General features: G+C 34.9%; 2 protein-coding genes across 4 annotated transcripts in view; one reads left to right on the plus strand and one right to left on the minus strand.

Moving 5' to 3' along the window:
* LOC116426032 (uncharacterized) lies at positions 1-4,038 on the plus strand. The gene is made up of 4 exons (XM_031974479.2): positions 1-196; positions 850-1,109; positions 1,179-1,277; positions 1,917-4,038. Exons 2-4 carry the CDS (start codon positions 861-863, stop codon positions 2,295-2,297), a joined length of 729 nt encoding a protein of 242 aa, XP_031830339.1. The 5' UTR covers positions 1-196; positions 850-860; the 3' UTR covers positions 2,298-4,038.
* Positions 3,988-24,501, minus strand: part of LOC116426027 (uncharacterized) — a 26,715-nt gene continuing 6,201 nt past the window's right edge. For 2 of the 3 annotated variants that reach the window (XM_031974465.2, XM_076364854.1), the window contains 8 exons: positions 23,326-23,548; positions 21,096-21,455; positions 11,118-11,429; positions 9,982-10,257; positions 9,575-9,807; positions 8,708-8,974; positions 8,133-8,388; positions 3,988-8,046 (listed from right to left, as the gene is read on the minus strand). In XM_031974465.2, the coding sequence (XP_031830325.1) occupies positions 7,874-8,046; positions 8,133-8,388; positions 8,708-8,974; positions 9,575-9,807; positions 9,982-10,257; positions 11,118-11,406 (1,494 nt within the window). In that variant the 5' untranslated portion in view covers positions 11,407-11,429; positions 21,096-21,455; positions 23,326-23,548 and the 3' untranslated portion in view covers positions 3,988-7,873. The remainder of the gene's footprint in view (positions 8,047-8,132; positions 8,389-8,707; positions 8,975-9,574; positions 9,808-9,981; positions 10,258-11,117; positions 11,430-21,095; positions 21,456-23,325; positions 23,549-24,501) is intronic. The other variant, XM_031974466.2, reaches the window with a different exon arrangement.

Below are 24,501 nucleotides of genomic sequence, written 5' to 3' on the forward strand. Positions count from 1 at the left end.
ACAGCATCGACGCAGCTAGATAGTGTCTGTGCGAGTGCCGCGTGCATTAGCCGGCTCGAATCTAGTTCCATTGTGTCGCGGAATAGGCGCGCAAACGGATCATCGCCAGTCCAGTCGCATACTAGTTGACGCCGGGAGAAGTTGGCTTCTTATTCGGCGTCCATTAGCGAGCGTGGTCGGTCACACATAACAAAAGGTAACCGATACCATGGGGCGAGATTCGTTTGGGTGATGAAGCCGTCGATGCCAGTGAACCGAGTGATTTATGTTGACATAACGAAATGTAATGCGGACAGGGAATTATTAGCGAAAGTCAGAAACCAAAGAACGTAGATGTTCATTTAATTGATGATATATTGATCTAGTTCTGATGGAAGTTTTTGTAACTGTTATTATAGACAGTTGACATTTCGATGGTTTTACGGATTATTCGAATCAATTGAGATTTCAACTTTTCTGGCGATGATAGAGGATAATTGTAATTTTAATATATCGACAAATTACTTGAGGTAGTTTCAATTTTCACAATGATGAGTGAAGGGAATTGTAATTTCAATTTTTATAATAACTCGAAATAATTGTAATCTCAAATTCACTAATAATCGTAATAGTTAATAATGACTTCAATGTTCCTAACCATCATCTAAGTGCAATATAATATTACGTTTCCAGTAATTAATTAATCTACAATTTTAATATTTCTAATAATTATTTTCAACTTATAGTCAATTCCAATTTTTCTAATACCCATTGTTGGTAATAAAAAAATTTCTTTTAATATTTAAACGAATTTTCATTATATTAATTAAAGTCCCTTAAATCTCTTAATGGTAACATGAACATTCACAGTACAATCCGTCATGTCCCAAAATGACTGTCAATTGGACTACAAGTTAATGACCAAGGACAAAATCCAGGAGGCAATGATGATCCAGGCGGAGACCATGAAGCAGGAGTGCCTAGCGATAGGAATGGGGATGTTCGAAGAGCCAGGTGCTCCAGAAGAGATCCAGTTACTCTTCAGAGAAATCATAAAGGACGGTTCCACGATCGTAGCTGTTGACAAACAAACCGGGGAACTGGGAGCTGTGGCATTTACTAAGATACATGCAAGTCCTAATTTACTTCGAACCTAATGAGAGGATTAGTTCTGACGAAATGTTCCTATGCGATTGAAGGCTAGACCGAGGGAAGGTGTTAAGGACCCACTGGATGACTTTATAGGAGAAAATCTAAAGAAGAAATCGTGCCAGGAATTAGTGAAGTTTCTCGGTGACGTAAGTGTCTCACGGTTTAATTGGCTAGATTGATGCTAATTGACTTTTTACTGTCAGTTAATTGAAATTGTATGAGGACACAGTAGTTTTCGAATGATTTCCTTTTGATAATCAATAGAATGATATAGACTGGAGTCTATCTGTCAATGGATTGATCTATTGTCAGGAATCTAGTGATTGACAAATGATAAAGATAATAATGTAAACTATAATGCGAAGAAATAGGCTAACAGAAACAGTTATACAGTAACACGAACGATAATAACGACGTCAACAGACGACATTCCGTTATCTAACTCTGGAAAATTTTAAACTGCTGAAGAATCAACATTAGATATTCATAGTAGTTCTTGTCTGACAGTTTCTTAGATAGTGCTGTGTTCGCATTATTCAAATGGACGTAGAAATTCTATAACGGAGAATGTAGCTTCATTTATACGAACAAAATATTAATATTTTTTACCTTTATAAAATATTGTTCAAAACCGTATTTTCCAATAAGAGAGAGAACAATAGTTATTCAAAGAATTATTAAATCCAATTGAAATTGTTTCGCTTAGAATGCAGCTAATAATTATTTTTAATTTCCTCTAATAATTTCGAACGCCATACTTCATTTTGCCATATTTTTCATTACAGTTGGAAAGCAGCGTCGACATTTTTGAGAAGTACAATGTTGACGGTGCAATGGAATTATTTTATTTAGGCACGAATCCACGGTACCAAGGTAGAGGAATCGGTTGTGAGATCGTGAAGAAATGCATAGAATTCGCTAGAGGCCTTGAAAATGGCACCACGAAGAGAAGCCCTATTGACAATGAGACCGTCAATGAGGAAGTGATACCAAAATTGATATTCGGCGTGTTCTTGTCAAACTACAGTCAACGAATTGCCGATAAACTAAATTTTGAGACTATACGCGAGGTAAGGTACGAAGATTTTATTATTGGGGGCAGGAAACTCTCTGAAAGAATAGGCGACACCCACAAAACAGCCAGATTGCAAGTTTTGAAGTTGTAAGTATTCAAGCTAGAAAGGAAAATGTTGAACAAGTTATTTTATAACGTTATATATAATCTACACTATAAGCACTTGTAATATATTACCAACAATGTTAACCTTTTGCGGACGAAAACTCTTTTAAAGTGCACAAAGCTGACAACATATGAAACTAAATTATACCTCGAATACTTAAACAATAGAAAAAAAGGAAACTATACAGTGATCTCTTGCTATTCAAGTGAGTAAATCATTCGTTTGCAACTTAGTATTCCAAATATTAACATTTCATATCACCAAGATGTCGACGTTCGTTCGCAAAGGGTTAATAATAGATTCACTCCATTGTATATAAGAAATTTGTATATAAATATTAATGCACTATCATATATGAAACACTAGAACTTTAGTCTAACAGGAAGATAATTAATATTCCATATTATTAAATACTTAATATAAATATTAATCAATATTTCAGAATCTTGAGAAAATCATTTAGACATGATACACATGTCTGTTAAGTAACCTCATCTTTTTATGCGACCTTACATGTTGTTAAATTATTAGTCTGTAATTTCTCATTTCACGCATCATTAATTATATTGTGTACACAAAAATGTATAAACAATACAGAACTGTACCAAATAACAATTCCTTTCTGTACTAATTAATAATCCTGTAAGAAGAACACAATGTAAAAGAAAATCCACTATATTGGACAATGGTTTTTATGAGTTTTTTTCAAAAGTGTGTAAGTACTCTCCAGGTATGCTTAACACGTTTGGCTGCACTTCGAAGTTTCTAGTGGCCGCAGCTTAATTAACTCGTGTACCCTCCTCGAAGCCAGTGGCTTAAAGGATCTTGTTACGACACGAGGACGGGATGAGAGGCGGATGGGTTTTAATTAAGAAACACCTCCTTTTATATAAGTATATATATGCACGTATTAACACATTTATAATCCGGTACATAATAGTTGAATACAGTATGTAAGTATATTGAGCGTAATAACGAATCCAAATACCGGCGACGGCAATGCGCTCGTTCTACAAACATTTTCCATTGTCACTCTACAATGAGGTACTCTTTGCTCTTGGACGACTCACTTTGAGCTAACTTTTAATCACTCGCGTGTCCGTACCGCCAACCTAAAGCTACACTTGAACCTCTAAGGAAAACTGAAATCAGACTAGAAGAATCACTTAATCTAATCACCTGCAAAATACAGTTTTAATTCGGTTCAATAAATACAAACGAAATGAACATACATAGAACTAAAGGTGTAACGATTAAAAAATGAATTTATTTGTTCCCATGTGACACACATGCTCTTAGCCTACATAGTTCAGCTTGGCAAGAAAGTAATCCCACCACTCGAGGAAATTCAACAAGAATATTCACTCTATTAAATATATCTATATCATGTCAATAATATATTAACCGTCAATCATCTTAACTATATAGATAAACATCATATTAAAAACGAAACGAGAAGACTCTCTGCACAGCCTAATAAATTGAATGACTGATATATACGTATTACATACAACATACTTGTATACATATTTGCAAACTACATATCATACGTCATATAAAGTAAATATATAGTATATCCACCATATATACGTATCGTTAAACAATTATACAAATTACGTACGTTACATACGAGTACATATAACGTTAATGTACATTATTATATTCTACACGTGTGTCACGTAAGTACTAACATTTGTAGCTTTCTCTAAAAAGGAAGTAAAATAAAGAGTAAAATAAAAATAAAATGGAAAGAAATAATAAGTGAAATAAAAATAAAATAGAGTAACGATAATAACGGTACAAAATAAAAGAAAAGGAAAAAGAAATTACAAATAGTATATAAGTAAAATATAAATATTCGTCCTAACATCCGGGAAGACGCCCAATAGAATTACAACGGCACTGCAGATCGCTGGTAAATAGTATTCAATGTTTGTAAAGCGTCTATCTGAAAGATACGCGGGAACGCTTCCGCGTGAGCATCGCGGCCCAGCTCACGTTGTAACCGTTTGGGACCGCGCTACGGTCCCATTATAAAAATATTCCACTGCAACCGACCGGGATGTTGGCATGCAAAATACAACGAGGAAAAAAAACGAGTGACCCGGCCGGTTCAGATGGGACGATCAACCCGCCGAGGCCCACCGATAAAAAAATAAATTGCCATCGGAAACGGGGACGTGGCCCGCGTTTTCATGCGACCGGATATTTTTCTTTTTATTTTTGGCAATAACAACAAGCGCGAGATTGAACAACATTCTGTGAAACAATGTCGACCGGGCCTGGGTGACTTGACCGTCGCGTGGTACGCAGTAAAAACAGCGGGAAAGACGCGCGGAATCGCGACGCTTTTCTTTAAACCCCTTGTCCTATGATATCTTTGACAACAGTGTTCGATGGAATTGATTTGTTCGTATTAATTTAGTAGATTGAAATATAAGGCTTCTTCAGTGTCCATGTTTAGTGAAAGGATTAATACATAGATTGATAATGGGTCAATTAAAATATTAATAATGAATTAATGGTAGATCACTGATGGGATAATGATAGAGCAATTAAAAGATTGATTAGTCTAATTAATAGATTTCAAAATGAATAGATTAATAATAAAACAATTAAAACATTGACAATAGATAAGAATATTAAAATATGATATGGATCAAATATATATAAATAACAACTGAGTTTGTCGAATGTGATTGTGGCACGATATTATAAGAGAAGAGGTTAACAAACAAATTGCTACGGCTATGTATTTATGCGCGCAACTCAGAGCTGTTAAAATACCGGCTTTTCCCGCTTCGACTTTTAATATATATAAAACTTTAGAATTTTTTCCGTTCTGAAAAAATCCTCGCTACATGTTGAAACAGTTTAGTATATATAATATATAGTTTGTTACCATTTGCTTACATTGTCTCTCATTAATAAATACGATTATATGTTGAGACTATACTGTTGTTAATGACAGCGGTAGTAAGTTTACTTACGTTTGTTATTGTTTTCTCGTCATTATCGTAGCCTCTAGTTAGTTAAATGGAATCGTTTACAACTGTCGTAAAAAATTGTGGACGTATAGCTTTCCCCGAATAGAATATGATTGACGTTACTTCCAACAACGAATATTCATTCTTTTCTGGTTTCTTTTCACCTTTTTGCTACGTTCCTCGCTCAACAACAATTCTACGTCGACGCGACACGAATATAACATTCAATTACGGTTATCATAGGGCTGAGTAACTTAATGGCTACGGTCGAGTTCGGCACTCGAGTTTATTTGGCACGAATTACGTTTCGTTCGTTCATTGCTCTGAGTCGTTACTTTGAACTTTTGATTTCTTGTATACGCGGACAGTTCTCTTCAGCATTGGGTATACCTTTTTTTCAACCCATTCGCTACCAGCATATGTTTCGATAACAGTCTCCACTGTTACAATATTGTATTAACACGTTGACAACCACTACTGATCAGATGACAGGAACTTCCAAATTCCTCGAGAACAGTTATGATAAGAAAAATTGACGTTGAATAAAGATGTTGAGTAACATAAATAACTACACTATAATGTAATATCTGTACTGTGACATAAAATCGTGAATAATTGTTTCTAATGTCATTTCATCATTGTCACAAAAGGATATACATATTATAGAAACTAAAAACTCTTGTGGTAGTCAACGTGTCAAATAAAGTACATTTTTTTTTACAAAATATACATAATATTCAAGAGAAGAAATCTCGAGTCTCTGCACATTGTACTACGCGTTACAATATTAAACGGAAGAGAATTAATTGTTCCTCGGAACAAATTTGGAATAACAATTAATAGAACCACATGACGCTGGCAGCGAACGTGTTAAATTTGAAATTGTATCAGACCGGGGAGAAGGAGGAGCAGTTATTTGAGAAGTCGAGAAACGATACACTATACAGAAATATGCTCTTAAATCGTCTACCTCGGATCTACAATAGCGGAGCTACCAAAAATTAAGGAAGTCTTAACAGTTCAGAGACTAAATGTGAGACGTGTGTGGATTAAGTATTGACTGATATTTATATGTTATGTTCAATAGTGACACGATTAATGAAAGATTACTCCTGAAATATGTCTGTCACGTTGGACACGCAATTCGTTGAATCAGCAGGGAAGGAAGCAGTTGGACAATTAAGCAGTATTAGGAAACCATAATGAACCACAAGCACCAAAAACACACACAAACACAGCACACAGTAAAACAAGTCTCCATGCAGTAGGTATAAGTGGAACCCAAGAAAACTGACCCAATCATGCGCTACTCCCCAGTGGTTCAGAGTCAAGTATAATCATTCAGTCAGTAAAACAAACAAAATAAAAAATAAAGTATAGGCAGGATGATCCAAACCACATGGACAATAGTCAACTAACATGCAAAATATCACCACTAATTTCTACGTTTTGCTCAAGAACTGCATTTCCAACAGTGCCATACTGTTTCAGAAACATCTCTTAATTACGAACAACGCTAGAGTACACAAACTAATTACGACAAAAACCTCATGGTATAATTGGCATTAATAAACACCATCCCCTAAACAAAGAAACTAAAGACCGCACACGTCCCCGAAGAAGGCTAGAGAGTTTAAAGTCATGAGTGGCCCGCCAGAAAGAGGACTGTTACGACTTCTCGATTGGCGAATGGAAAAATTGCGCCTGTACCTAATACGCGATGAGCGTGTCCTAGCCACGTGTACAAAATATTCTCTGTGTCTCTGTATTTTATTGTTTCTCTCCCTCGCACGCACGCGCGCTCGCATACACTAACACGTAAGTTGTACGACATATGTAATCCGCGAACGGCCTCGAAAATATGAAATATATCTCGTTATCAAAATAAAATATAAATTGGCAATAACGGTTCCGGCTAGACGGATTGATGTTCGCGCCTTGGCAATACATAGGAAACATCGATCGCGTTTCTCCTTCCTTCTCCGCTCCCCTTTTGTTCTGTTTCGTGTGCAAGAGATAATCAATATTATCGTCGCCTCCAAACCCCTCCTAACCTACAAGCGCCACCCACACGACCCAACCGCCTATCACCTATCACAACTTTACAGGAAAGTTTTCCAGAGACGAAACTTCGTCGACGGGAGTGAGCGAGACGGAGATCACCGACCGGAAAACTAGTCCAATCGATTCAATCGAGCAAAAGCTCTCGCTTTTTTTCGTCCCGCTGGCTCGAGACCACGTCTGAGCCAGCGGTTGCATTCAGAATTAATTAGGTCAGCTCCCAGTCAACTTCGATCATCTCTGAAAGCGTCTCCACAACGATTTTTCCAGTGGTTTAATCTTGGAGCTTCGATCCGATTGCATGTCTTTGTCTCTTTTCACCTTTTCCCTCCTTAATGTTCTCTTCTATCGTACTTTCTATAAAACATTGACATCAGACCAAAGAGAGCATAAGTGATGTCGAGGTGACTGTAAGCTCCAGGATTAGACACTTGTAGCCAGCGATAACGTTGCTTCAGAAGAATCCTCAAGGGCGGTGACATTGAGATCTTCGGTTGATTATCTCTTGGAGATTCATCTCTGAGATGGCTCGTACTGCACGTCCGGTGGCTGCATTGTTAGGTAACATGGCTGGGAATCTCGGAAGTGCGACCTCACTAAGAGGCCAAGACCCAGGAGGACCACTGGCAGACCGAGGAGGGCGCAGATTAATTCTCCAGTGACCCCGGGTGACCATGAGATGAAACCTGAAGGATTTCTCAAAATATTAACATAATGTTCCATTCAAGTCAATTGATTTCTGTAAGACATACAGTGGTGAGAACAAGCTTACCACCGTGAACACCGATATCCATTTTGTAAATACTCCACCAGATGCCAGATAATGGAAGAGAGACTGTGGCTGTGGCAACTGTGAAGACGGCACTCTCGTTCATTGACAGGAAATTCAGCGCAGAGATGGAAAACACTGTGTACGCGATGAGAAAGGTCCAACCGTGGGTTGCTATATTGGAACAGGACTCGGGATTCTTGAAATGGCACGTCAGGCCATGCTCTAGTGTTTGGTAGAGTTCCACTGGTGACAGACCCTAGAAACAACGAATAAAATTATATTTGTTGTTCAATAGAAATGTATAGAATAAGTAAATCTTCAAGAAAAAGCTGGGAACCATTAACCAATGAAGAAAATCTGACTGAATTTATTTATTAATATTATTTAGTATTTCTTTTTTAATATTATTTACTTTTTATAATATATTTAAGATAATATATTATTTACTACAATATATTTAAAATGCTATTTATCAGATCATTAATTTATCTTTAATATTAATGTTAGTCAGTTTTTAATCAAACGTCGTTTCTTTCATCAGACAAGGGTGAGCAACAGTTATAACAATGACTCACCCTGCCTATTCCCGGCAATGTGTCCAGCCAGCACATGGACAAGATGGCGAAAAATGCAATTAGATGGATGTAGAAAAGGGTCTCCAAAATTGGAGGCTTTGGAATGTGTTTCGGCTTGATGGTGGGGTCAGGATCTGTCACGTGAAGCAGGCGTCCTCCTTCTTCCTCAGAACCCCGTCGTCTGATGTCCCTTGATGACACCAGACGTGACACAGTGTAAAGAAAGGAACTCTGCTGACTCGCCACTATCTGACACATGTTTTGTTGCTAAAATGAGAAAACAATTTCGGAATAAGATTATTGGTAACAATGAAGAAGTATTTTTATAACAAAAAATGAATAATGTCCTTAACCAGTTAACTGCGATGGACGAGTATACACGTGATCTTAAAATGCAAAATGGTACTGATTACTCAACGGTAAATTATTTATTTCTTCTGATAAATGTGTAATTATTCTTCGTTTGACTGTAATTTTTCGTTAGAATATATTATAGATGCATTTGCCTTACTTCTGACGAGTATACATTTTAGTCTTTGATATTATAACACCCTCTGTTAGAGATTATTCAAACTGAAATCCACAGTTAATTAGTTAACACTGGATTCGCTGAACTCGCCAATCTGACGGACATGAAACACTATAACCTATTGTATATAGCCGATTGCAACTACACGTATCCTAATTCTTCGCTCTTAAATCTCTAATTTTCAGCACCTACATGAGCATCAGTTCACTGAGCACCCAGTTACACTAGAAAAAAATCCAAGAAATTCTACAATGAACGTCTATAAATCTAGTGTTAAAGAATTAACGAAAGATTCATTGTGAACTTCAGCATAAAATATTTTCTAAGCGACTCCTTACTTCGGTAGTATAGTGGCCCTCCAACAAAGTGAAGAACATAGCGAACGCAGCTAGCGCGCCCACATAGACGAACGTCCAAATGGCCCTGACGCCCCATGATCCTCTCACGCTGGCCGTATGAGCGGAAACTTCTCTGCCCCTGCAACGAAACTCATCGCAGAGCCCGTAGTCGACGCTTATGAACAGTCCGACAATTATCGTGGTGCTCGAGAAGATCCGCTGCAAGCTCATCACTGAAACAAGCGTTCCTTATTATGACTACTTGTCCCGATTCCCGAAAGCCAGTCGTTAGAAGCAGATAAAGACAGATCGATCGCTCGTCGTCGTCGAAGAGAAAGATAATAGCTTCTACGGGCGAAGAATTAAATAAAAAAAGAAAAACAGAAATTCAAGCCAGGGGGATTTACTTTTTCGACAGAAGAAGAAATAATAGACCAGGGAGAAGACCAGGGTGATGCCTTTGATGGGGTCCTGAAGATGACAGAGCACCCTGCTCTGGTCCAAGCAGAGGGTGATCAGGATACCGGAGAGGGCGTAGACGAAACTTATTTTGAGCAGAGCGCAGCGGGGTATCTTGATTCTCATACTGTTGGGAATTAACGCCGGCGGAGGCGATACCCTTCCCACGACGAAACACGCTATCCCCAGAATGCATGTGGAGCTCAAGGCGGTAAAAAGGAGTCCTGAAATTGCAAGAGTAATGGAACAGGTCAATTTTCAGTGAAATATGGGTATCGTTAATGTAGAGAGATTAATTGTACTCTATCTGTACCTACGAATAACAATAATTTTGTCATTATTATTGTTGTGAAATATTATTAACATCCTACTGCTAGTGATATTTGTAATATTAATATATAAACAAATCGAAAAGAACTAATTTTGCTATAGAGAAATTAATTCAACTCCATCTATATAAACAAATAATAATAGTATTATTATTACTGTAATATATTACTGAAATATTATTACTATTTATATTTAGAATATTACCATATAAATAATTTGCACCTTAAATACTGAATAAATAATATTATTATTACAACGTAGTAACAACATTGATGCCATTCCAGATAACAAAATTATAAATATAGTTTATACATACACCAAACTATTAACACTAGAACTACGTATCAGTTAAAATGGCTGGTTTCCAGTTCCCTGTATGACAATTATTGATAACTTAAAAGCACTGAATATTCGAAATGACCTTGAAAATAAATAGTTTCACTTCAATACTGTAATAAATGTCCAAAAAAAGCGAAAATAACCTATTGCTTCAATTTCTACAGGCATTACATATCGATCATATTAAATGTTCGGTAGTACCAGTAAATAACTAATATAATGAAACTTTAAGTCCTGTAAATATACTTAACCAATCGCAAGTGACAAAATAATAGTTCTATTCATAATCCGCAATAAATTCCAAGAGAATTGAAATAGTGCAGTTGAACAATCGATACAGATTGCATCAGGGAATAATTAACGTAGGTATTGAACGAGTACAATTAAAATTATCAGGTGTATTCATGCTAGGCACCTGTGTACGCGCTGGAAACGGTGCTGACACTCTCCAGATAAAGGGGATAGGTGATAATCAAAAAGGTAATGGACACAACCACGGCCAGGAGGGTAGCGACGAAGCTGAATTTTTGCCATGCCACTCGGTCCGTATCGAACAGCTTATCTGTGGTCTGATAAGCGACATATGGCGACTCCTCTGTGTCCGTGTATTCCTCGATCTCGACGTCGCTTCCTGTGCAACGGAGTTCCTCTTGCTCCTCGTCGTCGACCATCGTCGATACGCAACCCCCTAGCCCCGCCATCATGAAGTCTGTGAGTTTCACTCTGGCTAAAAGTGAAAAAATCAAACAATGAAAATATATGAAGAGATTAATAGAATGATAATTAGTACAGTGTTATTTGAATATTTGTAGCTTACAGAAATCTCTGATGAATAGCAAAATATTGTACAGCAGCAAGTTAGTATAATATTAAGAAACAAGTAATAATGAAATACTACAATGCTTAACACGTTAAGCGCCATGTCAGCCACTGGTGACTGACGTTTCTGAATGACTAAAAAACAATCGTGACATATAAGACAACCGATTTGAAATAAAAATGTTTAATAAGGCAACTAAGTTGATAATAGTGTAACGCAAACGTAGCAACGCCAAACATTTCATAATAATTCCTACTTTTCATTGCTACAAAAGACAAAATCTATGAGAAAACGCTTAAGATTTTCGTGGCGCTTAACGTGTTAATAATACTTAGGTATTATTATATTAAAGTGAATTAAGTTTTGTAGCTTATAATAGGATTCGATCAATAGTAACATATTGGTAGAGCAGCAAGTTACTAAAATATTAGTAAAATAATTTATGACTAATAATTTATTGGTAAACGAATAGTAAAAGATTGTATAGCAATAAGTTGTTGTAATATTAAGTAACAGAGGTATTGTAAGATTTGTAAACTAATGATTTTGGAATATTTATAGCTTATAAAAAGTTCTGACGAATAGCAAAATATTGCACAATAGTAAGTTATTATAATATTAAAAAAGGTAATAAAACAGTATTTAATAATACCGAGGTGATATTATATTAAAATAAATTAAGTTGTTAAAATATGAAAAAATATTGAACTATAATATTATAAAACAATTAGATAGTACAACGTATAAAGATATTGTCGAATTTCATGTTTATATATAATATTATACTGTTACTTTGAAACTTTCCTAAATAAGTATAATATACATTTAGTCTATTTCGTATTCATTATATTATAGTTACAGTCAAAACACTATCACAAAATATAATCTCTGAATAGACTCATAAAAATGGGAAACAACCTAAACATCAGTAGTCTACTTAATTAATAATTTAATCATCTGATTAACAGAGTGATTAGTTACAATAAAGATCCATCATCCAGGATGACACAGCATGGAAACCAGACTGTTCAGAATAAATACGGACAAGGATAATAAACGAGACGCGTTGCCCCATTAATTACTGCAATATTAATTGTAGGAGTTAACGATGAAGTATTTCTCTAATTACTTTCTCAGTTACAACAAAAAAGGAGGAACGCTGCAGAAACGACCTTTTATAATTCCTCTACCCATCTTCCGTTTGCGCAACGAGCAGATCATTCATTTCAATGGTAATTTAATCATTGCTTGAACAGAAGCAAAACGAAGATTCATCATTGGCAAATGCACCGCTCCTAAATTGCATTCATTAACCATCTTCTATTTAAACTGCCTGCTCCTAATTGAAACGTGATTTCACTACTTCATCCATGTACAGAAGAAACGTAGCTAATTCCTTGACAAAGGGTTGCTCAGACAGATTAACTATCCATTCTTACTCGAACTTTACTGCTCTTACATTATTTCATTACCATCTTCATATTTAGGTCAAATGTTGCAGAGAACCGACCTGAGCATCGCATCCGAAAGTTGAAACAATCCGAATAATGAAAATGAAATTCACGAGAAGTATTTTAATCCTTCCAGATAACACTCGGTGTAATTATAAATTAGTTAGTGAAATATCTCGTTGGGAATCCTATTACAATGAAAACCTTGGAATCCAGAATTGAGGAAGAAAAATCAAATTCTTGGCATTTTGATATTACTTTCGTCTGTTGTATATCTTAAAATTAAAATTGTCAGTTTAATATTTTAACATCAACATCATATATTCTATATTTCAAAATTTAAATTATCTATTCTACATGTAAAAATTTAAATTGTATATTCTATATTTAAAATTTTAACTTATCTATTCTATATTTAAAAATTTTAATTATACAATTCCCATGTTAACATTTCAGCTAGCTATTTTCTATTTTCAAATATAAATTATCTATTTCCTATTTTAAAATTTAAAGTATCTATTTTATATTCTGGGATTCAAATTGTATACTTTCTATTTTAAAAACTAACTGATGAGAATTGTCAACTTTTGTTAAATATTTTCAAGCTACTTGCTTCTGTAACAACTAAACCATTAAAAATCTAAAATAAATGACTTGAATCTCTTGATATCAATTGCTATACACGTTTACAAAAATTTTACTTCAACTACTGTCACATTTGAAAGTATACATTGACAACTCAATTGATTTAATAATTTGTCAGAAAAGTACACCTGATCTTTCAAAATCTATAGTAAAAAATATTTGTTACATCCATTCAGTATTTCTTAACATTTATTCATTACTTCAGAAATATTAAAAAAAATAAACACGAGTTGCATTCTTTTCACGTAATTGACATATCAAATACTAAATAATCAATTTCAAAAAGTGCTAAAGAATTATATAAATCTTTAACAGATTCAGTAACACAATTTGTCCATAAATCTTTATCTTGTTAATGCCAAAAAATATCCACCCACTCAACCGTGAACTGTTCATCAACAACGAAATTCAATTTATCGGCGAAACAAGTTGCAGAAACCGCTAGAACTTTTTGCAGGATAGAACTAACACGAAACAATTTCGACCTGGATTTGTTTTTCATTCCGCGCTGTTTTTCCGACCTTGCTGAAGACGATTAACGAGCCCGTTGCATGCACACGATCAGCCGTGCACCCTTTTCGCCCCGCTTTGCTTCCCGCGCCCTTTAGATTAGATAACTCGCACCCTTATCGATGCAACCGGATCAGGGAATTCCCAAAGCGTTCACACAGCAACACTTCAGTACGAACTTATTCGACGTGTCTACAATTTAAAATGAAGAAAGTCAGAATTCAAAAAAATTTTAATTGCAATGCAGAAGTCACCTAACAAAGAAAATTGTGGTTAGCATGAACATATTTAGGAACAAGGAATTTTTTCTATTAACAGAAGAATTTATGAGCAAATGGAAATTATGTTTGAAATGAGGATCTTTAGAAGTGAAGAAAATCGTATTCAAAGTAAAGAAATTTATGCGTAAGGAAACTGTTTCTTGAATAGAAGAATACACGGTCAAATGTAAATATTTCTTCAAACGACGTTGTAGATAAGAAAAAACTGAACTTAAAATAGAGCAATTTCGGAACGGGGGATATTTTCTTTAAATAAAAGAATTTATGAGCAAAAATAGTTTTTTCTTAAACGAAGCAATTTAAAAGCAAAGGAGGTCGTATTTAAAGTAACGAAATTCATGAACAAGGAATATCTTCTTGAAATAAGAGAATTTAAAATGAAAAAAATTTTTTTTGACGACGAAGGGTAGAAGCAAAGGAAATTATATTTAAAATAAAGAATATTATAAACAAAGAATATTCTCATTAATTAAAGAAACGTATGACGTAAACGAATTTGTTGCAAAAAATATCTGCAAAGGCAAAGAAAGTAGTATTTAATATAATAACGAAATTAAAAGGTAGAGAAAATTTTGTTTGATATAATAAAATAAAGAGAGCTTCTCTAGAAACAGATTGTCTAATCTCAACAAAAAAAAGAAATACTAAATAGAAAACTTCCAACCGTAGGTTATAAATCTTGAAAATAATAATTGTTTACATTACAGTGTAGGAAAAGAAGAAAGATGTGCTACTGAAGTCAAAAATTATGGAGTGTGTGTGTGTAAAGCAGTGGGCGATCGACTAGTGTAAATATTTCCTTTAATTAGTGGCTCTTGTGTGAGTTTCCAGAAAAGGAAATAGAATAAAGTTTCCAGAAGTGAATAGAAGACAAATAGAGAGAAACACCGACGGGGCACAAGCGCGAGCAACGTCGACCAATTTATCACGGAAACGACGACGATATCTTTGATAACGGTCCAATCTATATCAGCCATCATAAGCGCAACGATATATGTGAAACGGCACGGCAGAAACAGCGGAATTTTAGAGACAAGGTGTAATCTAGTGGATAATCACGTATGAATTTATCTCACTGGTGACATTATCAAGTTATTACGGGCGAAATGACGGAATTCCAAATAGAGATCACTTAAACAGTGCTCCACGCTCTGTGAAATGATAGTCCAAAGGCCGTGATTTATACTTGAATAATTCACTTCGTTGAATATTAGCAGATGCATAATAATTATAGCTCTAATACGAAATTAAAAGGGTCGAATTATGATAGTCAATTAAACTGAAGTTTATAATAGCATGTACTATATGTATATAATATTTATATCGAAATATCTATCTCTGTGTCCTACGTATATATGTAGATTAATAATAGCAAAACATTTTAATGTATTAAAATAAAAATACATATATTCAATGTATAATGTTTATTTATATTTAAAACTCATATAATAAATATTTCAATCACAACATAGATTTAATATAGATACAATAAAATGAATATCTCGGACTCAGTGAAATCAGAATTGCAAAAGCAATTAAAATAAAGGAAGAGCATTATTTTTAAGTCAACAAAACGTTTAAGAGAAACATGGAACCTGTGTCGAGCAATTACACAGCTAAATTAGTTTTTCCAAATAAAACCTGATTACAATGCTTACTTTTTAATCCCCAACTCCAATTACAATTAGTAATTTTTTAATTAAGCTTAAGTACCACTCTGACGGAAGTCATTTAAATCCCTGGCAATATTTTTACATTTTGCCCTCGCTGCGATTGTAATTCCGACAATTCATTTATCTTTGAGTCGTAGTGGAAAAAAACACATATTTTATCATTGTTTCCAATTTTTCAGCGCGTGCTGCAGGAAGAGATTTATTACAGGGACGGTCTTCGATAGGGTAATCGATTAACGCTTCACCTAGTAAGGGTTATTTAATAGTCTTTTAAACGTCAGTGATTAATGGCTCGAGATTTCTTAATGAAGGTTTGAATGCACATCACAATTACAGCCGTGAACCGGTATATAGTTGCGTGTAAGGTACTACAATAATTTATGTAATTAATGCTGAATAGAAGAAAATAATGAAGTAACTTCTATTAGCGAGAAAATGTATTAAGAATGTCATTAACAGAATATAATATCCTCACGGAAAATATATCACTTATAGATTCATATTACAGACAATAATCTTTATAGGCAAATAATAAATTTATGTAACTATAAAACTCCATAAACATTTATGAAGTTATTAAATATACACAGAAAAATGATTGACTTCTTGCTCTAATATCATAAAAGACTAATAAAAAAATTTTTAATAGAATGTAACAAATATAAATGCGATTTAATTTTTTCGACTGGAAATTTTCTGCTTTGTCTATCGAATTATGAACAATGAAACAATTATGTTTACGATGAAAGGAAAACGAAAAAATTGTTAATTTATCGTTGAAACAATTAGTACCGTTTTGTGTCTGAAGATGACGTGTATACTCAAGAAACTCAGGGCAAATGCATCTACAATACATTCTAACGAAAAACTACAACGACAAGAAAAATTACACGATCATTTGAAAAAATAAATAAACCATCGGTGAAAGAATTAGTACCATATTACGTTTAAAGATAACGAGTATAATTAACAAACGCGAAGGAAATGCATCACCAGTATATTCTAACGAAAAACTACAGCGTAACGAAGATGAATTAAATGTTCCCCTGAAAAAATAAATAATCCATCGTTGAAAAAGTTGGTACCATGTTGCGTTTTGAGATAACGTGACACTCGTTAAACGGAGTTAACCAGAGTTAATACGCGGAAACGGCCAGACAACAATCGGACGGCTGATTCACTGCTGAGCCTCTAAAAGATGACATCAATGCTGGCAGTAACTTTTCGATCAACGATTGTACAAGTTTGAGTTATCGGGGTTCAACTGTGCCATACGTTATATTCGTTATACCAACTGTATGCAGGTTCCTGCGACGACAGCGAACGTGACAGAATTAAACGGACTCTTTCCGCGCCAGCATTTAATCACCCGCTGCTTTACACGTTCCGACTATAAAGTGGATTGCCACCCGGGCCCTTATGCCACTCGAGAGCCATTTACGAAATCTTTGATGTGAAATGAACCGTTCCAGTGCTCTCCGCGTTCATTTCGCTCGGTTGACCATTTAATAGTAATTGTAGTGACTTTCCTCTGGACTAATTTAATTTCAACAACTCGCGAGTATATTCTGCGAATGATCAAACTATAATTGGTAGAACTGTTAACGGCGTCATTTAATGGACACCGAACTCCTTTGCGGGTAACAACGGTGACGTTCAATGGCTACGTTCCTCGTGTTAGTCTCGGATAGCATTAACAGAGTAACTTAACGCTAAAACTACCGAGCAGTTAAATTGATTTCTTGAAATTCTTCTGCAGGAACTTCAGGAGTGGTTCTATCGAGACTTTTCGTTGACTCATAATTCAGCTTTTATCTTTTCAATAGTTGAAAAAAGAGGAAATCAGGAAAGGGACATTTTGAATCGTTTGGCAGTTTTAGTGATTCCTGGAAATGATGCTAAGCCTTTGCTAAGGGAAGCAGCCGTTTTGGTAATGTTAAGGATTTGTGTTTAGAATAGGAAAAAAACCATGCAAGATAAATTATATGTATTTGTTTTCTTAAATAGAATTTTGTTCTATTAATTATAATATATTTTCAATGTTTAGGTTTTATATGTAAATGGATAATTGAAACCTTTGCAATTGAAAGTTAATTACTATTGACCATCTAATTTGGTGCACTCTAATTACAAAGTTTAATATCCAATATCAAGTTTTGTACGATTCAATAATAAACAGAATATTCCAGTTCTCTGATAAACGAATGACTTTCTTTCAACACAATAATCAAGAAATATCATTGCATTAAATCTTAGAAAATGCTTAATTATTGATTAATGATCTTTGAGAAACCACTCAGCAGATAATATAAAAATTAATGATTAAGATAATACATAATTAATAGCGATAAAAGATAAACAATAACTAAAAGAAAATAATTAACAACTAGAATAGATAAATTCGTAACGAACAAAAAAGGTGAAAAATAATTATCACTAAAGGATCACCGGAATAGAAAGTGTCAAAACACAAATAAGCAATTAAGAAATAGAAGAACCTCAATTTACAACGTTAGAGGTACACTTTAAAAAACTTTTGAGAGATCGGTTCACTCAGTTGCCTAGACGAGACGGTCTCTGTTGAATGCTTAAAACACCGAGAGAAATAGAGATAGAGGAGTAGAGGCAGAAAGTAACAGTTATAAGGGCGGAACAAAAGAATCTAATTACCGGCAACTTTACTCGTCACAAGTGGCCCGAGACACAGCGTAACTCTGGCCACGGAAAACAATGGAATAAAGTGCGACGCAAAGCGGTGGATTGAGCTTTCTTCCGGAGTTTAACCCATTTCTGGGATTTTTCATCGCTTCAGTGACCCTGCGGAATGCCGGTGAACGACAAAGGGAAAACGCTGAACAGACGAACACGTTAGTATCGCTCAAGAGAACAAGGGATTCCCTTGGCGGGTTTCCTTCGCGTCGATTGAAAGTTAAAAGTCACGCCATACAAAATCCTGACAATGTCAAACCCTTGCAAGCTTTCGTGAAACTCGGCCTGAATACGTTCACGGTTTCCTTATACTATTTGTATCGTTTGTGCAACATTTCTGGATTTAATCTGGGTAATAATTAAAATTCATGGATATTTGAATTCTTAGATTATTAGATAGCAGAATCCTTAAATTTTCGGATATTTGAATTTCTGTATATTAAAATTCCTAAATTCTTGAATACTTGAATTCCGAAATTTGTGTATATTTGAATTCCTAAAATTTTGAATATATGAATGGTAATATTCTCGAATATTTGAATTGCTAAATTCTCTGAAATCTGAATTCTTATATTTTTGAATATTGCAACTCCAAAATATTTTAATATATCGAAGTATAAATTCTAGAACAATTGAATTCTTCGATTCTATAATAATTTAATTCTTGCATTTTGAAACAACAATTTTTGAATAACAATTGAACACTTGAGTGATTAAATTTTAGAATTCTTGAACTTTCTAACTACGTCTGCTCGCATATGTACAAATAATGAAAAATGCAAAAGAATCGTAATATAATTTAACGGAATTATTTAGTGTATATATTCTGACGAGACCAGTGATCGAATGAATAAATATAAATTGAATTACAGAGTGGAACAAATATTATTCGACATTTCCTCGTTCATTCATATCGGAATTACTGGAAAAGAATTAGTAGTAGAGGAAAAACTGACGAAAAATTACTAGAGCGTCCCGCGATGTTAAAAAATCTCTTTGACCACAAAAAACCTCGTGACTCTCGAGTGGCAAAAATACCAACGAGTGCAACGACAAGAGCAGAAGTATGTTAGAATTTTCCGAGCGAGTTATTAACAAATGTTAGTCCACGGAAGTGTAAACCCCAGTGGTGTGGAGCTCCGGAACGAGACGCTTTAACATCGAGTGTGCTCCAGGGATTATAACTTAGGGCATCCTTGTCCGTATCCAGGGGAAGGGGGGAGTAGAAACTTTCCAACAATATCTAGGAGAAGTTGAGCCAGTTTTATCAGAATTTACGCCACTTCGGAACTGCCAAAGAAACTTCCCCATTGATTTTTCAACGCCGGACGTTTACCAACAACCCGACCACTACACAAGATTACCTCATTATTAAACCAACAAAGTAAAAATGAAATAAAATAAAAAACATTCTTAAAATAACATCAGTATTCAAGTAATATTCCAGCAAAAAAATTCTAAGCAATATTGGAAAAATATTCGATCAACGAAATTAAATAAAAGAAACCAATGTTGACTAACAAGAAAATTTACTGTTGAAGCAAAATTGACGTAAGTATTAATTGCAATCGATATATTATAACACAATTTTAATGAATATTTGCCAACGAATATTCGATCGAAATAAAGAAAATCAAACAACGAAATAACAAGCATTTTCGAGGATCAATCATACTAATTTATTTATACTGGCGACAGTTTATTTATTTATATAGTCAATGATCCTCGTGTATTTATACACTCGCAACCCCGTTATTTATAGAGCGCCTCACCCCATCGCCGACCGCCGCCAAACAAACATTAAATAACTCCGTTAGATAATCCTCTAAACAAACCCCAACGAAATCATGACACTGCATCACCCCGACGACACCCCCGAAACTGCGACCCCGTAGCACCAGCACAACATGAACGCTTTTTAATATATTCACTCTTTCCCCGACGTAAACACCCGCCCACGCATCCAGCCAGAGCACTCGTAAACTTCCTGTGCCCACTTCGCAGCTGGCCAACCATAGCAACTTAATTACAACTCCGCCCCAGCCCGAGCGTAACCAGCGAGCAATATTAAAAAAGACCAAACAGCCACCGACCAGTTCGAACAAGATAAACAAACGGCTGGCAAACGTTTTATTGTCCAGCGATGAAAATTTAGTGAAGATTCTCGGGGAGCTAACTTGCTGGAGCTAACGGCCATTAAAAATAGGATTAACATTCGCCTAGGGGATGGATCGATAGGGGTCAACAAAGGGGGCAAATAAAAACGTTTATCGAGGTCTGTCAATGAACCCTACTGCGACTTACCCTAAAACCTAACCTGACACCGCCCACAGTCGCACTGGCAGGCACCGTTTTTCGGCTGAGACGCTGCTCCGACGACGATGTCCTCTAACGGCGGGCACCAAGGATGGTCAATGATTCGAGTCCGAACACCGGCCCGCTGATGACTCGTCGTCGTTCGCCACGGGGACCGCGAAAACCGAGGAAAAACTGCGACTTCGTCCCATCGTGAGACGAGCACTGCCTTCGATGCGGGACACAAGACTCTCCGAGGGCCAGGGACGGCTAGTCCGGGTGTCTAGCAGTCCCGCGCGGGCCAGGGATGCCAGGGAATCGCTCCTCATGAATTTCTTAGCGCCCACTCGCCAACGGCTGCTGGCGTCTCTGCAATATGAACAGAGCTTGGAGAGTTGGACTTTTTCTTTGCGGATGGTAATGAGAGGAATATAATGGAACTCCGCCGAGTGTAGTGGGCATGGTGCAGACTTTAGAGCTGCGTGGTTTTTGGAAACGGTTTTGTTTGGGCTGAGTTTGGGAAGATTTGTTTTCGTAAGTTCTTCGATTTTGGGAAGTTGTATTTTTTATTCGTGATTCTCGGAAGTTTCGGTACGGAGGTAGGAATTACTTCGGTTGCTGTTTTTCGGATTTGTGAGAAGTGGAGTTTCTTTTGTATTGGATGTGAGAGGATCGAAGATATTTTTAATAGAAACATTCGATGAATAATCGAAATTTCAGTGGAAGCTTTTAGAAGATAGTTTTGTTACTAAGACTCTAAATGGAACTTTCGTTTTTGAAAAATAAAATAGCAGAGGTGGAATTTGAAAGATTATTGAAGTTAACAGTGGATACACCAAATTTGATAAATAATGTTTGAAACTTTATGGAGGACGTTTGAAATTCAAATGGGCACGAAGAATATTTGGAGGCTCCAGGGCTCTAGAGGAATAGGTACAGGCGTGCAGCCTGCACATGCGTACTAGAGCATTTCGCTGTTTCGCACACAAAGCAATGCCCCTCACTCTCATTCCAATTAGCAATGCAATTTCTCAATTATTCGCGACGGATTTGCAAATTCATTCGTCCCTGTGCGGGGACACGATACTTTCTTCTCTTCTTTTAGAAGTTCACTGTCGCGGCAGTGTTCTCTAGGGAAAAAGTCAAAATTGAAAAATCAATGATTGGCTCTCGGAGCCAGCAGGAAACCTATTACCAGCTGAAAACTGGTACCGGCATGCGTTCAATCGAAGTTTGATTAGTTTGATTGTTTTCAGTTTTTCGGTGATACTGCACTCCTAGCACAATGACGTTCAATTTTGCATTCGCTGTCGGCACGGTAACAAGAAATATCATTTCCTTCTTTTAATGGTGGATCGACTGCTTCGATTCTGGAACTATTTTCTACTCCACTGTCGATAATATAATTCTTTTGGAATAATTTCGGGTAAAAGGAGGAAACGAAAACTTGGAAAATATTTTTCTCAGTTGTAATATGGATTTACGATTGTTTAATAGAAAATAGGAAACAAGCACTTGGAAAATAATTACTGAAATATTTCTCTCATTTCTAACATTGTTTTAAGAGTGGTCAGAATTATACAATAAAATGAACAACTGAGAAACTGTTGGAATTGTTTTCCTTGTTTCTAATATTGTACAAAGATTATTCAATACAAAATAAAATCCAATTACTTGAAAAATAGTTATAAAGATATTTTTCTCAACTCTAACATTGTTGTAATACCGATCAGTGTAATAAAATGAAATAAACAATCTGGAAACTATTGAGTTTTTCTTATTTCTAGTATCGTTTAAAGAATATTCAAAGTAAAATAAAAAACAAATACGTGGAAAAAAATTGAGGAAATATTCCTTTCATTCTTAATACTACTTATAGATTGCTAAATTTAAAAGAAAGAGTAAACAGTTGAAAAACTGTTGTAAAAATAACTTTCATCCTTCTGATGTATTTAAAAGTAATCTTTCAATGGGATTTATATGTATAAAATAATTAATAATTAAGGATTAAGAAGAATAGAAAATCTCACTATATTTTTGAAGACATTGACAGATTATTTATTTACAGTTAATTTCAATATTTATTTATATATAGTTTCAAAATTTATTTAGTAGTAATTTTAATATTTGTTTCTAAATAATTTTAGTATCTATAGATAATTTTCTGCTAATTTCATAAATATAGTGAAATATTCCAAAAGAATATGTCAAAAAGGTATACAATTTTATAATTCATTACCAGTTCTCATAAGAGAAATATATACGCCAAATAGTTTCCACTGTTCCACATCCTAATGGTAGTTTCATGCAGCAGGAAACTTTACGTGAAAGTTCCACCAAAGATTTAGCGATGATCAAAGAGCGTAAAGCATTCTCCAAGTCTACCTGGGCACTTCTGAATGGATTATGGTAATACGTGACGAATTGGAGCATACAATAAACACGTCGGTGGCTGAAACAGACTAATGGCATTTTTTCGAGACACAGTACGACAATAAAACAAAACAACATACGGAATTATGGAGAATATATACAGCAATACACATAAAAACGAAATAATCAGTTATATAATAACGAAATACAAAATATTCAATCAGACTGTGGATACCTGCGGTGATTAAATTATTTTACGCACGCGTTGAAATTAATTTATGGAAGTCGGAATAAATATGAATTTTCCAACATGTATTTGCATAATATTCATATGAAAAAATAATTAGAAAATTTAATTACCGAATTGAATTATGAGTTATTCATTGCTAATAGTATTGATTGAAATGAAAAAAATTCATCATTTTCTGTATATTAATGGTAAATAATTTCTTACTTGTTATTTATATATTAAACAGGCACAATACTCGAATTACTGACGCATTAAAGGATTTGACTTTACATTCTCGTTTTACAAACTCACAGGATCCACAGTTGAGACTGAACAAACAAACTATGTCAAATATATATCACAAATAAATATTGACAGAATAATAACATAATATCAATGCTCATACAGTCTGACTGCGGATTATTGAGATGAATTTAATATTGAAGATGTGATATATTACAGACGAGTAAATAAAAAACATTTTCAAATATATATTTAATATTTTCAACGCGAAAAAATATTTATTGAGCCTACTCAGACATTCCAGGTAGTAAATTCTATAAACAATTGAATGATCAACAAAAATGGTGATTTTGGTGGACATTAGATGAAATTAACATTTTGCTACAACTTTATCATGGGCTCATATTTATATTACTATATCACTAATATATGAATTCTAATTTCATTCCATCTATATAGTTAAAAAATTCAGTGGTATCAATGTTTCACCTTGCAGAATAATTATATAATTTTACTGGAATTTTATTGTATAAATATAGATATGTATTATATTATTATAATTCAGTTGAC

Source organism: Nomia melanderi, chromosome 2 (assembly GCF_051020985.1).
Source record: "Nomia melanderi isolate GNS246 chromosome 2, iyNomMela1, whole genome shotgun sequence".
NCBI lineage: Eukaryota > Metazoa > Arthropoda > Insecta > Hymenoptera > Halictidae > Nomia > Nomia melanderi.